This window comes from Gastrolobium bilobum, unplaced genomic scaffold (assembly GCF_033153095.1).
Source record: "Gastrolobium bilobum isolate Gb01-03AN ecotype WA unplaced genomic scaffold, APGP_CSIRO_Gbil_v1 utg54096, whole genome shotgun sequence".
Taxonomy (NCBI): domain Eukaryota; kingdom Viridiplantae; phylum Streptophyta; class Magnoliopsida; order Fabales; family Fabaceae; genus Gastrolobium; species Gastrolobium bilobum.
Window position 1 is genome coordinate 193072 of NW_026896312.1, and position 14315 is coordinate 207386.

The 14315-nt window shown below is 33.4% G+C and overlaps 1 protein-coding gene across 1 annotated transcript; it reads left to right on the plus strand.

Annotated features, from left to right (window-relative positions):
• Positions 1-6568: 6568 nt before the first annotated feature.
• LOC133298878 (laccase-2-like) lies at positions 6569-11118 on the plus strand. Its single transcript, XM_061498259.1, has 6 exons — positions 6569-6685; positions 6792-6943; positions 7049-7293; positions 7594-7722; positions 8282-9244; positions 10988-11118. The coding sequence occupies exons 1-6, from the start codon at positions 6569-6571 to the stop codon at positions 11116-11118; spliced, it is 1737 nt and encodes a 578-aa protein (XP_061354243.1).
• The last annotated feature ends 3197 nt before the right edge of the window (positions 11119-14315 follow it).

Here is a 14315-nt window from a genome sequence, read left to right on the forward strand (position 1 = left end):
AGTAAATTAGAATGAGTTATGCATTATTATATATCATGTGAAATGATTAAAGAAAAAGAAAAAAGTTAGATCGTATTTATGTAAGTTAAGTCTTCCGTTGATTATGTTTAGTATCATATGTGTGTTAACTGAACCGGCTCGAGACAGGAATGTTACATTAAACAATACTGAAGGTAAATAAATATCTTATAAATCGTGAGGAAAGATTAATATAACCATAGATCATAAACATAGGTTCGCCAGGTTATATATTTCAATATATCTCTGTTTGTATCTATTTGCCATAAAAAATAGTGAAATTGGAAAAGATCATCACTAACTTGATAAACTTCTCAATTAGAATTGGCTTTGTGAAAATATCTCAAGATTATTATTATTATTATTTTTAATTTTGCAAAAATCTAACTGGATTTTTACTTTACGAGTGAAATCTCGTTTTAAGAAATCACGCCAAACCTTAATATGTTGAATGAAATTAGCATTTCAACTGAACAAAAAATTACTCTGAAGACTAACTTGGATTGTAAAAGAATAACTATTTCCGTAAGTAGAGTTTGTTATTTATTATCCAAAGCATTGTTAATAAACCTGGACCGGCCCAACCGGGTCGATACGGGAACCGGTTATATAATCGGTCCAGGTAAAATAATGGATCGGGCATGCATTAGACTCGGTGCGACCCTGCCGGTTTTGGTGAAAACCAATGACCTGGCCCAGTTTATTTAATTTTTTTTTTCCAAAACAAAATTATAATTGACATATTTGAATGATTTGTTGCTTATTGACTTACATATGTTATGCACCTACAGTATTAATATTATCTCAGTTATGTACTATGCAGAAAATTTTGATTTGATTTATAACTAAAGATATCGTTCACTGAACCTGAAAAACCAGTATCAAAAGTATTATATGTTTGTTTGATCCTTTATTGGATAATAATGTGTAATTTATTATTTTTGTATATTAAAATATTTAGAATTTATATTATTTTTTCCAACTATTTGTGTATGTTTATAATTTTTTTAATTTAAATTACAAATTTACTTATAATTACTAGGTCATGCAGTTAAATCAATTACCCACTAATTGAATTAGTGATCCAATGACCCGGTACCTCGATCGAGTCAATATCTGAGCCAGTTTTAATAACATTGATCCCAAGAGTTTGTATAAACCTATTATTTTTTGGTATAGATAATTGGCCAAGTGTATAGAATTACTTTTATAATCTACGTGTGTTAATTATTTCATGTGAATATCTAAAGTCTTAAATTATTCATCACAATTATGAGATTAATGATGACTTTATATAAGTTATTTAAAGTATTATAGAATGTCATCGTTCAACTTTTGTTAATATTAGGAGTCATTGTCACAACTTTCAATAACAATCTATCCAAGAAGAACTGAAAATCTTCATTACCACAGTCGGTATGATGATAGTTCAAAATAAAATTACAAATTATATATTTCGGGAGGAAATATATAATTATAATGTTAAATTAAGTTGCTTTTTTTTCTTTATTAAACATATCAACTTATGTGTTATGCTGCTTTTTGTAGGATGTACATACGAGGGTAATGTTGAAGAATTTTTCCTATCCAAGGAGTAAGAAGTTTGTTCCCATTCATCAAGAGTCTAAGTTCAAAAAAGAAAAATGGTCTTGGACTCTTTAGAGAGCTACCCAAATATAAATATGATAATACTCGAACCGAACTAATCAGGTAATCAATGAACTTCTTGGAAGACCAAAAAAGTCCTTATCACAATTAATAAATTTATATAAAAACTTTCTTCCCCTTATAAATGGGGTAAATCCTTTAATTTTGCATTTAATTGTAGTTCTATCTGATAACAAGTTATAGCTTAAGGTGTTGTTTGGTGTATGGATTATTTTTGGAAGGTCAGGAAAGTGGGGATGGGAGTTTAAGAACTCCATGTTTGGTAGCCCAATTTGAGAAATTTTGCTGGGAAAGTAATTTTTCCGAAATTTGCTTTTATATGTATTTTGTAGATCAGATTACCACTGAAAAATATCACCCAGGAGGTGGTATTTTTGGATTCCCAGATAATGGGAAAATCACTCATATATTTTCGGACGAAAATGTCCCTCCTCCTCTCTCTTCTCTTTGTCCCTTCTTCTTCTTCTTCAACCTCCCATCATCCCTAAGCACCATCGTCGCTATCTCTGTTTCAACGGTCACATCCACCTCCACCTCAACGTATCTGGCACTCCTCCATCGTTCTTAGTCACTTCTCCCTTTTTGTTTTCCTCCTTTTTCTCAAGAAAAATCAAAAAGAAAAAAAAACCCAAAATAGAAGAAAAAAGAAGAGATAGGGGAGATACAAGCCTGTAAAGTTTACTCTTTTGCGATTAATTTTGTTCCCTTTTCTTGGTTTAGTTTATTGGTTAATTTTTGCAAAACTCTGATATTTGAAGTGCCCTTGAACATTTCTTATTGTTTTTCAAGTTTGAAACCCTGAATTTGTGTTGATATTGTTTGCAAGGTTGTCCGTGTATGGGTTTAGTTGGAAAGCTTACGGTAGGGGATGCTTTTTGAGATGGATGTCAGCCATTTTAGAAGTGAGTTCTTGCCAAGAACCTGAACCCATCTTCAGCTTACAGTAAAACAAAATGTCACTGAATAAACAAAATGAACACAAAGGTTAATTTAGTAAATTCGATACACATTCCCATCAATATTTTACAATCAACCAAACATAACATCAGGAAAATTAACCCAATATTTATGGGAATATTTTGGCCTACCAAACAGCTTTTTGGTAACATTCCTGTAACATCCCCGTCTCGAGCCGGTTCAATTAACATACATATGATACTAAACAGAAACAACAGAAGACTTAACTTACGAAAATACGGGCTAACTTTTTCTTTAATCATTTTTCACAAGATATATCACATTGCATACTTCTCCTAGTTTAATTCTTATTTGACCAAGACAAAAATCGGACAGAGTAACCTCTGTAAATCGGACAACTAAGGATTTGCAAATCCCAATCTCAAGGTATCCTGATAAACAGTTTATACAATATATGATTTTAGAAATACCAGATATCCATATAGGACCATATACCCATCCATGGGCGCATGCATAACTTGACTCTGTGCCACTATGTCTAACAACATGCATAACCAACATGTAGACATATAACTGAATACTGCATCATAATATAAACATGCCTGAATAGACAATTGTACATGCATCAAAATGGAAGACATGTACAAAACATATACATGCCATATACAAAATAACGAATCAGACATCATGATCCACCAAAATAAATGGAATACTAATGCAAATCACAATCCTTCAAAATAATGGTAGCAGACTGCTACCCAAAAATTCGATCTGCGATGCACTATATCAACGGGTCGTATCCCTGCCCCGTGTAGGCTCACTGACAATCTGTGCACCTGAAATGATATCCCCAAACGGGATGAGAGAACAAATCTCAATAAGCTCCAAGTTTATAGAGAATTCTCCATTCCTCTGGGCCCACTCTTGCATGAGAGTCAGATACAGAATATACAAAACATCATATAACAAATATCATAACAGAACACAACATATATACATATCTTATCAGAGGCATACCTAGTTATCAGTGCACAAACAAATCAATGGCCAAAGATCAATACAGAAATAACATCAGAACAAATCATTTCATGTTATCAAATAGCTCTATATGAATGCATCTATACAAAGCATCAAATACAATCATACAATCCAACCATAGTTCACTAACCATGGTGGAGCACTCACGCAGGAAAAGACTCCTTAAACATAGAGATTATCTCTTGGAGCTTTTCAATTTGCTTACTTGAAAAACAAGCTACTTATCTCGCTCCAAAGGAATCCAAATGCTCACAATCCCTAGGCACACCTAGAGAAAGAATCCAAAACAAAAATCAATAAAATGATACAATGTCATGTAATTTACACAAGGCATACATCTTATTACTTACTTTCATTTCTTCACACTTATGCCAATTCACAAGTCAAGACCGTCATTCCTTAAGCTCATTATTTAACCCATTTACGGATGATTACTCGTAACACAAGTAACCTCCTTGTTTCATAATTACCTAGGGTCCTTGAATGACCCAACCAAGCTTCTAAAATACTCTTTACAATTTTTAACATTCCTAGATCCACAATTCCCTACATAGCTGAATCCAAGACCAACGGAAAACTAGGAATTTGCATCGAATCAATGGGCACAACCAATAGTTCCTAGAACCCTAACTTGACTCCTAAGTTCCTTATGTACCCATATAGCAATTTAAAGCACACTTTTGCCTATTCTTTCTTTCCAAGGCTGTGGGATACACTTAAGGGATCCAAGGTATATTTCATCACTTCTCAAGCCATTCCACTTCATAATCTTATGAATTACATGCATTGGAACTCAACACATTATAAAAAAATGCAATATAATCCATCCCTAAATCACCCTATAGGCCGAAATCTATAAGGGAAAAGTCAAGGGGTTCTTTTCTTTTACCATTCATTTTCTCCACTTAATTCACAACTTATACATACACATAAACTCCATTAATTATTCAATTTAATTTTTGCACACTAAACCCCTATATGCCCAATATGGCTGAACCTAGTGTGATGGTCCAAGGGAATGTTTTTCAAAATTTCTACACATGTTCATGCTTATTCCACATTACCATCTCATATACAATACTAATTCATCAACCAATTCAAATTTCAAACTCAAATATTTCCCACCAAAAGTGCTCTAAACTTTCAAAACTTAAATCATATAAATCAAACTATTAGAATGAGGATTTCTTACCTAAAATCACTTATCCAAGGTCTAAGGAACAAAACCCAAGCAAAGCTCACTCAAAGTCAACACTTTTACACTTGTATGAATAGTGCCACGAATTGGAGATGAGGAAGAACTCTTCCCACAAGCAATTTCAGCCCAAACAAAGTGGTGGAATGGATTCCTTGGGTGATTTACTACAAATTTCGTGTAATGCACTTAATGATTTGGATGCTTGTAGAGTGAGAAATCAAAGGAAAAAAAATGAAAACCTAAGCCCCCAATAATGGTGGAACTCGGCCAGGAGAGAGAGAAAAGAAGGTTGCTGATGTGAATACTGACCTTTTGGAAGGAACTTAAGTTATTATCATATGTAGCTTTTTACCAGTTGTTTTTCTCTAACTTAATTTCACTTAAATTTACCTGGAACTAATTTAAAGATACGAACATATTTTTAATTTTTTGAACTTATTTACATTAATTTTTATTCCCTAAGGAACAATATTCATAATTCACAGTATGATTTCTGCACCGTTTTTGACGAAATGCACTGTGAATCACTAACTGTGCGCCGTTTGCATACGAAACTTAAAACTTATAAACTTATCATTCTTGGGTCTATTATGACTTGTTTGGCATATATTGTACTTTCTTATTCTTACTTCATCAATTATTTGGTTCTGGACTCTACCGGTTGCTTAAACAGCGATACAGAATACCTGGCAGAAAAATACTATTCATGAGATTTTCATGGAAAGTGCCAAACTATACAATTTTTCGTTATGAACTCATATTTGGCATCAGAATTGCCAAATTATGTCTCTAAACTCATTTTGCTCCTTTTAAGCTCTATCGGTTGCTACACAACAATGCAGAACATTCGACAGAATGCACTATTCATGACCTAGTCATGATTACAGTCAAAATACTCGAAATCACGTTCTAAATCTAATTATGGCATTTAAATTCTTAAATTAATTTTCTAATTAAGATTTACCAGATAGGGTCGTTATAATTCTCGGAAAAATAACTTTCCTATCATATTTCTGGAAATTATGATTCCCGGATAAAAAAAAATTTCTCCTCGACCAAATGTCCCACGAGAAAAAAGTTGAATACAATAGATTTGACCCACCCATTTTAGAAATTGAACTCAACTAAGCAGGACCACAGAAGGAAACTCAGACTAAAAGCAACAAGCCCCATTGATCAAGGGACATCTCGAGTTTTGAAAACGTAAATTGTGAGGTGAACTAGTAATGTTGAAAAGAACGTGACAAGAACCTATATTTGTACATGTGGATCTCCATAGGTGTACCTCACTTTCAAAGGTTGAATAATGTATTCAAGATTTCAAGTAATAGTCTTGGACTTTATCTCTTTCTTCAGTGCTATGCCATTTGACATCTACAATGTTGTCTAGCAATACAACAGAAAAAAACTACTCAACTTTGAACAAATTGACTCTTTAGCAACATGCAGGGAAAAAATTGGTACCCTTGAGCATGTGGTCATAATTTTTTGGGACAAGACTATGTATACAATATGCAATGTTCAAAGATTATTTGTGATACTCAAACAATATTGGGACCTCACAATTCTTACTTCATATCCACTCTAAAATTAAACTAGACCTAAAGCCGTCTACCAGACATGGTGACATGACCACAACAAAAATTTTATTTCCTTATTTTGGAAGAATATTCACCCTATATAAAGTTATATGAGCTCATTTTTCTCAACAACAAACCAAGACAACAAATGGATTTCCCCCACTTCCCTTCATTTGCAACTGTCAAAGTTCTTTTGTTTAGTTTTTGGCTTATAACGTTGTTTCCTGAGTTTGTAGTGAGCATAACAAGGCACTATACATTCAATGTACAATATCAAACTCATGCTACATAAAGTTTACTTCTATCATTGCATTATCATTTGCATTTGTTCACTCATAATTTTTCTACTTCTTTATCTTTTCATGCATAAGATCGAGTACCTCAATGTCACAAGATTGTGCCACACAAGAACCATTCTGAGTGTAAATGGGAAATTTCCAGGACCTCGATTAGTGGCAAGGGAAGGTGATAGGGTTGTGGTCAAGGTGGTTAACCATATCTCAAACAATGTATCTATTCATTGGTATGTGCTTTTTACTTGGAAACCCAGCCTTCTCTTTTAGGCAATAATGCACGTAATTTTCTACCTTATTATGCAAATTTTTCTACTGATCTTGGATTGTTGCAGGCATGGCATCCGTCAGATAACAAGTGGGTGGTCTGATGGACCAGCATATGTCACACAGTGTCCCATACAAACTAACCAGACATACACATACAACTTCACCATCATTGGCCAGAGAGGAACTCTGCTTTGGCATGCTCACATTTCATGGCTAAGAGCAACCCTTTATGGACCCATTATCATCCTCCCCAAGCACAATCAATCTTATCCATTTGAAAAACCATATAAGGAAATCCCCATTCTTTTTGGTATAATTAATAGCTAAGACACCATCAACATATATATATATATATATGATCAGGATCATTTTATATCAATATAAATTAGACTTTAAATCTTGACTGTTGATCTTATTTATATTTAATGGCTCTGATTTATTAAATATATGAGTCATTAGATATAAGCATATCAGTTATCAAGATTAAGTGTAAAACATCTTATCCTTGCACTGGTGCAAGGATAACATGTCCCACATGTATAACTTCATGCAACTCTTTTGATAAATTTGCTTATATAAAGTGGTAACTTGCACAGTCCTGGGATTGCAGGGGAATGGTTTAATGTTGACCCAGAAGCTGTTATAAAACAGGCCTTGCAGACAGGAGGGGGACCCAATGTTTCAGATGCATACACCATCAATGGCCTTCCAGGGCCTTTGTATAATTGTTCCTCTAAAGGTACAAAACATAGCCTGTACAATGGCACCATAAAGTTGGATGTTCAATCTATCCACAAAATTGAAAAGGGAATGAGAGTAGAAAACTTGTGAATATTAACAGTGTTTTTAGGTACAATAAATATCTTCATACATTTCCGTTTCACTTTTACTAAATTGTAGGGGTGGAGATTGGGTAGAAAATGTAGGAGTTAAAATTGACAAGGTATGTATTTGGACACAGTATAAGTTGTAAAATACATTACTACATTTTTTACTTTTAACCTTCTCATTTTCATTCTTATCTAGTACAAGTGTGCATCTTTTCCAAATCATGCGACAACAAAAAGGGTAAAATAGTTATTGTTAGGACATAGGACACGGATTAATTATTGAAATAAAATGTTACATAATTTGATTTGAGAGATAAAACTTGAGAAAGACTAAAGGAGTATTAGGTACACTAGAGCAATTGAGAACAACCAAATAATGTATCAAAATCAATAGACAATTATATATACAAGTGACTATTCACCTATAATATACCCCTTACACTTAATCTGTATACATTATTTTTGAAGATACATTCAGGCTGAAGGTGAAGCCAGGCAAGACATATCTGCTAAGGTTAATCAATGCTGCACTCAACGATGAGCTCTTCTTTAGCATTGCAAATCATAGCCTAACTGTTGTTGAAGCTGATGCTACATACACCAAACCATTTGACACAGATACACTCCTCATATCACCAGGACAAACCACAAATGTTCTTCTCAAAACCAAACCATACTATCCCAATGCCACATACCTCATGGCTGCTCGGCCTTATTTCACCGGCGCCGGCACCTTTGACAACTCCACCACCGCCGGTATCCTCCTTTACGATCAACCTTTACACCACTCAACTCTTAAAAATCTCCCCCTTCTCAAACCAACACTGCCACCAATAAATGCCACAAACTTTGTTGCAAACTTCACAGGAAAATTCAGAACCTTAGCCAATGCTAAATTCCCTGCCAATGTACCACAAAAAGTGGACAAGAAATTTTTCTTCATAGTGGGATTAGGGACAAGTCCTTGCCCAAAAAACACAACATGCCAAGGGCCAAGTAACAGCACCAAATTTGAAGCCTCAGTGAACAACATTTCTTTTGCACTCCCATCAGTTTCCATCATGCAAGCCTACTATTTTGGAAAGTCTAAGGGTGTTTTCAAGACTGATTTTCCTACATACCCTTTGAACACTTTCAATTACACAGGAACACCACCAAATAACACTTTTGTTAAGAATGACACAAAGTTGGTGGTGCTGAAGTTCAATACAAGCGTGGAGTTAGTGTTGCAAGGAACTAGTATTCTTGGAGCTGAAAGCCACCCTCTGCATCTTCATGGCTTTGATTTCTTTGTTGTTGGACAAGGTTTTGGAAACTATGACCCCAACAAAGACCCTTCAAAGTTCAACCTGGTTGACCCGGTTCAGAGGAACACTGCTGCTGTTCCTGCTGGTGGCTGGATTGCAATTCGGTTTTTTGCAGACAACCCAGGTAGGAACATTTCAATCATTGAGATCATGTGTTATTATACATATAAAGCATGTGTTCATACATAACCCCTTTTTCATAAGAAAATTGTTTTACAAGAAGAAAGACACAAACTTATTTTATGTAAAATTGGTGGACTATGCAAAGATAATAGAATGTTTCCGTAGAAACAAATATGTGTCTTTCTTTCTCAGAAATAACAAATGAACTGTTAGTTACATACATGTTGCTAAGAAAAATGAAAACTTAGATCTTTTTATTATTAGTAGATGAGAAATGTTATACTTACCACATATTTTTGTTTACAACCTTTTATAACCATATCTTAACCGTTAATTTTCGTCAATTGTAAAAGGTTGTAAATAAAAATAAATTATAAGTATAACCTTCTTCTAATAAATATAACATTCTAAAATGGTTTTTTTTACTGTCAGTGACATTTTTTAAAACTTTGTCTAAAAAAGGTAAAGAAAATTAAATTATGACTCATAATAAAAATTCTAAATAAAATAGAAATTTTCTAGCTATGCTTTCAAATCTTACGTTGAACGTGGACGGCTACGCTCATTTGGAACATCTACATTTTTTTTAGTAGGTTCATTTGGAACATCTTTGATTAGAGCAAAGGTGTAATTGACATTATACACTATTATCTCAACTATCAAATCATTTTGACATAAATACTGCATTTTATTGGATATCTTCATTTAGCTATATATTGTCCAATATTTTTTTAACAAAAATATATATTATACTCTTAACTATTATCAATTGATCAAGCCTTTCAATTTTTCCTCATTATCATTTATATTTAACTAGTATAACTGATTTTAGTGTAAACGTACAACTCATAATTTCAAGTTCCAACTTCCAACTTCCTCTCTTCGTTATTCATATAAGGAGAAGAAAAATGATTTCTTTTAGTAAGGTATAGTAAAATGACAGTAATTAAAGAGTTAGTAAAAATAAGCAATGAAAGGTGAAGTGTGTATGCTCATTCATCCATATCTTCGCAACTTTAGTTAATTATTTAATAATGGGTTTAGTGGATATCCTTTTAAAGAATATAAGATATGTCCTTTTAGCTAATTATAATTATGTACTTGGAGGAGTAAATAGTTATATTATTAAAGTTATATTTTTTTCACTTTTCACATCAACAAATAATTTTTGAAGAGAGAGAAGAAAATTAAATTTAGTATTATAACTATGTATTCTTTAGAATACATAGTTATAATTCGCTAAAACGATATAACTTATATCCTTTAAAAGGATAGATAATTTTTCCTTTAATAATTTCACGTTAAAATGTAATGCTTTCTTTTTTTATATTTGAAATACTAAGGATGGAAAACAAAGAGTGAAAACTGCTTCAAAATTGAAAAAATAATTAAAATCGATTGTGGGTATTATTATGTCTTATAATTCTGTTAAGTTTACCACTTGAAAAAAAAAAAAAAGGATTTTGAACCTTAATTTCTTTTCTAATGAGATACTGTTGAAGAGTGATATTCATATATTTACACTCATATACTTTACATACCCTTTTAAAAGTTAGAAATGATACTCTAAAACTTGAGGTTTCTCTTATATATGGGACAATGCTTGCATGTTATATATGCAAGTTCCTTGTCTAGAAAAAAGTTATAGCAGATAGAATGGCATTGTCATCATACATTAGTTTGTAAACCTGTGTGTATCATGTCATTGTTGCTTATCTCATATTGAGTCCTGTGATGGCAACAGGGGTGTGGTTCATGCACTGCCACCTTGACATTCATACAAGCTGGGGATTGAGAATGGCATGGCTAGTATTAGATGGACCTGGCCCCAACCAGAAGCTGCAACCCCCACCATCTGATCTTCCAAAATGTTGACTTTGACTGAGCCTTTGGGTCCGGATTTGTTGGTCCTGAGTTATTCTTCAATGCTTTGTTCCTTTCATTTCAATAATAAAGAAATAGTTGTGAAATTCTTTTGATGTGTTAAGGGAAAATGAATAAGTCTTTTAAGTTTTGACATGTGTCACTTTGGGTTTGTTTAGGTAAACAGTTTGTTTGTCTTAATGTTGTTGTCATGTTTGGTTGAGGGGATGAGCAGTTCGTGAGTAACAGTCAAAAGGGGTTTGCCTTCTAATTGAATGATTAAAGCAATATCTGATAATTAACATTTGATCAGTTCCCCTCATTATGTTTTCTCTGAATCAATGTTTTGCTTCTATTCAAATCTAAGTCATATATTTGTCTTCAAATTACAAGCAATAACATTCTCATTTCTTAAAAGTTGAGAACTGAAATATAAGGGTACTCAACCAGTTCAAATTTCGCTGAAACGTTTTGGGTTGAGTACTTGGATAATTAACTTTGGAGTTAACCTTTGAAGCTCTCATTTTATATGATTATGTCTTGTTTAGATATATAGTCCCACATTGGTTGTATGTGCAACTAATGTGGAGTTTATAAGGCCTTGAGCACTCTCACCCTTTAAGCTAGTTTTTGGAGTGATGTATCCCAAAGTTCTTTACATGTCTCTTCTTTTGTTTGTGATAGAGAAGGTACAAAATGACTAAATCACAACAACTGATACCATATCTATCCCAAAAAATTAAAGATCTAAATTTATGAGTTTTTTTTTTGCACTTATATGGTTCTCAGTCAATTTATTTTTAACCGAGAAGAGGCTTCATTACTACTCACATTTGAATATTTCCAATCATTTCTTCATTGCCATAAATTGGAGGGAAGTACATACATGGTTATTTCTTAAAGATTAAATGGTAATTAAGGGGAAAATGACATGCATACTCTTACTATTAACTCAATCATGGGTATCAACAAAAGTTTTGGAGCCAGTTAGATAAGGGTTGTTTAGAATCTTGTTAGTTTTGACTGACTAAAAAATCAAGCAGATAGACACACAGATGTTCCTTCAGAAAGAAACCTGATCTATGAGAATGATACTTCAACAAAGCAAATTCATCCTCAATTTTTTTGGTAATGCAAACTAATTACATTCAAGAGTTCATACTAATCATGACGTTATTCCATTGTAAGAAAAACATAATGATCACAGCTATGGGATGGGACAACAACTATGCTCCCACTTAGGGACAATGAAATACAACTGTCATAGATTAATTTTTCTCACTTTATGCGCCTTTAAGCATTCGCACAAATTCAATTATGTTTTAAAGAAACTTTACCATTTAAATCATTAAATGTCATAGAACCATCTAAAATAAAGTTGCTGTTATCTGAACAAAGAAATGAAACTTGGATATTTCCAAAAAAAAGAAAAAGAAATGAAACTTGGAACATTTCTCATTCAACGCTAACGTCGTCAAAAGACAATTTGGCTTTGTAACCTTTTAGAGAAATATAAACTCATTAACATAGCTTCACTCAATAGTTTAAGTTTTTGGATTGAAATAGTTCTTTATATGCTATCAGAGCTTCGGTATCACGAGTTCAATCTTTATCACCCTTTTAGTTAATAATTAATTAAGTTTGATAGAGTTTCTTAACATAAGTAGTGGACCTATGTATTATCCATCCTTCAGACTCAGTGAACTCTAGTGTGAGGGAACATGTTAGAAAAATACAAAGTTATTAATGTACCTCGCTCAATAGCTTAAACTTTTTGGGTGAAATGATTTTTTATAATAAGTATGAGTTAGATGAAAGTAAGAAAACTATCAATACGGTACTGCAAATAGTTCGAGCACACCTCTTCCTGTTGTGGTTCTCCTAAAGTAGAGCCCACGAACTTTTTTAAAGTTGCTTAAAGAGTATGTTTTTTTTTTTGTGTGTGTTAGCTGTGGTTGACTGTAAGAAACAAAGAGTGTAAGTTTCACATATCATCATGTGATCTTTTATATTCTGATTTAGATAATATTTCGGTGTTTTGTTCCTTAATACTAATGTTATCAAAATTGAATTTCTACGTAGAAATGGAAAGAGATGGTAGAAACATAAATCGTAGAAACGATACGGAACCAATTCCAAGCATGTTTAACAAAGGGACACTCACCTACAAATCATCCTCCAACTACTCATACCATTAAGTTTTCAAAATTGAAATATAGCCAAAAAACCATGATTTTCTATAGTGAGCTTTGTATTTCATCAAGAAGGAATCCTAAGCATATTTATCAAAGGAAGCTATATCCAAATCACTCTCTAATTATCCATACTATGACTTACCTCAATGTGAAAAATTCACAAATCTCCAACTCAAGCGAATGTGGATTCCAATCCATGAAAATCGCTCAAAACAACATTGGGATCAACTCACAATGTACCTAAGAATGAAGGGAAAATTTTATTTCAAGCTCCCATGGCCTCAAGCTCTATCAAAACCCATATTTTTCATGAAATTCGAAATCTTAGGGGAAGAAGAACACTCTATAGTGAACCCCACACAAAAATATGGATACCAATGTGTTCCTCTCGAAATTTCTCACAAGTTTGACTTTGGAAAGAAGTGATTTGGAGGTCTCTAGCTGTCTTTATGAATTTTGGAAGATTTCACTCGAAATCTTCTTTTTTTTCTCCCTCTTTTGGAACGAAGAAGACATACGAAAGTTGTAACACCCCGTTCTAGAACTGGTTTGTTACCATCGCATTATGATATTAAGCGCAGTTACAATCACATGGGTTCAATTAAAATCCGAATAAATTTTTCATTTATAAAACATGCCGAATATATAATACCCAATTTCGTGATCATAACCATATTACCTTGCGGAATCAGATAAATCAAGCTTAACATCACGTTCCTATTCCATCTTTAAACCATTAATTGACTCCTTATATATTTCACAACTTCTACTATATTGTAGATCTCTTCGTTAGCTACGTGTGGCTTCAAACCGCGCTCAAATCGGAGCACTGTAGCCCAAGTTATGACAATTGAAAGCAACACAAAAGGGTGTTGATCACAGGCCCCGCGCGCTTCAGCGCGCTACCGGGCGCTCAAGCGCGCGTTATCGGGCGCTAAAGCTTCCATCTGGGCGCTTAAGCGCACGGAGGCAGGAAGCATCAGGTATTTCAGTGTAAATGGGCGCTTAAGCGCG

Bases quoted from the DNA above. Each gene is read 5' to 3' on its own strand.
- LOC133298878 (XM_061498259.1), top strand. From the start codon at position 6,569: ATGGATTTCCCCCACTTCCCTTCATTTGCAACTGTCAAAGTTCTTTTG. The intron at 6,686-6,791 runs GTACAATATCAA...TTCATGCATAAG, and splicing joins CAAGGCACTATACATTCAAT to ATCGAGTACCTCAATGTCAC. The intron at 7,723-8,281 runs GTACAAAACATA...TTATTTTTGAAG, and splicing joins GTATAATTGTTCCTCTAAAG to ATACATTCAGGCTGAAGGTG.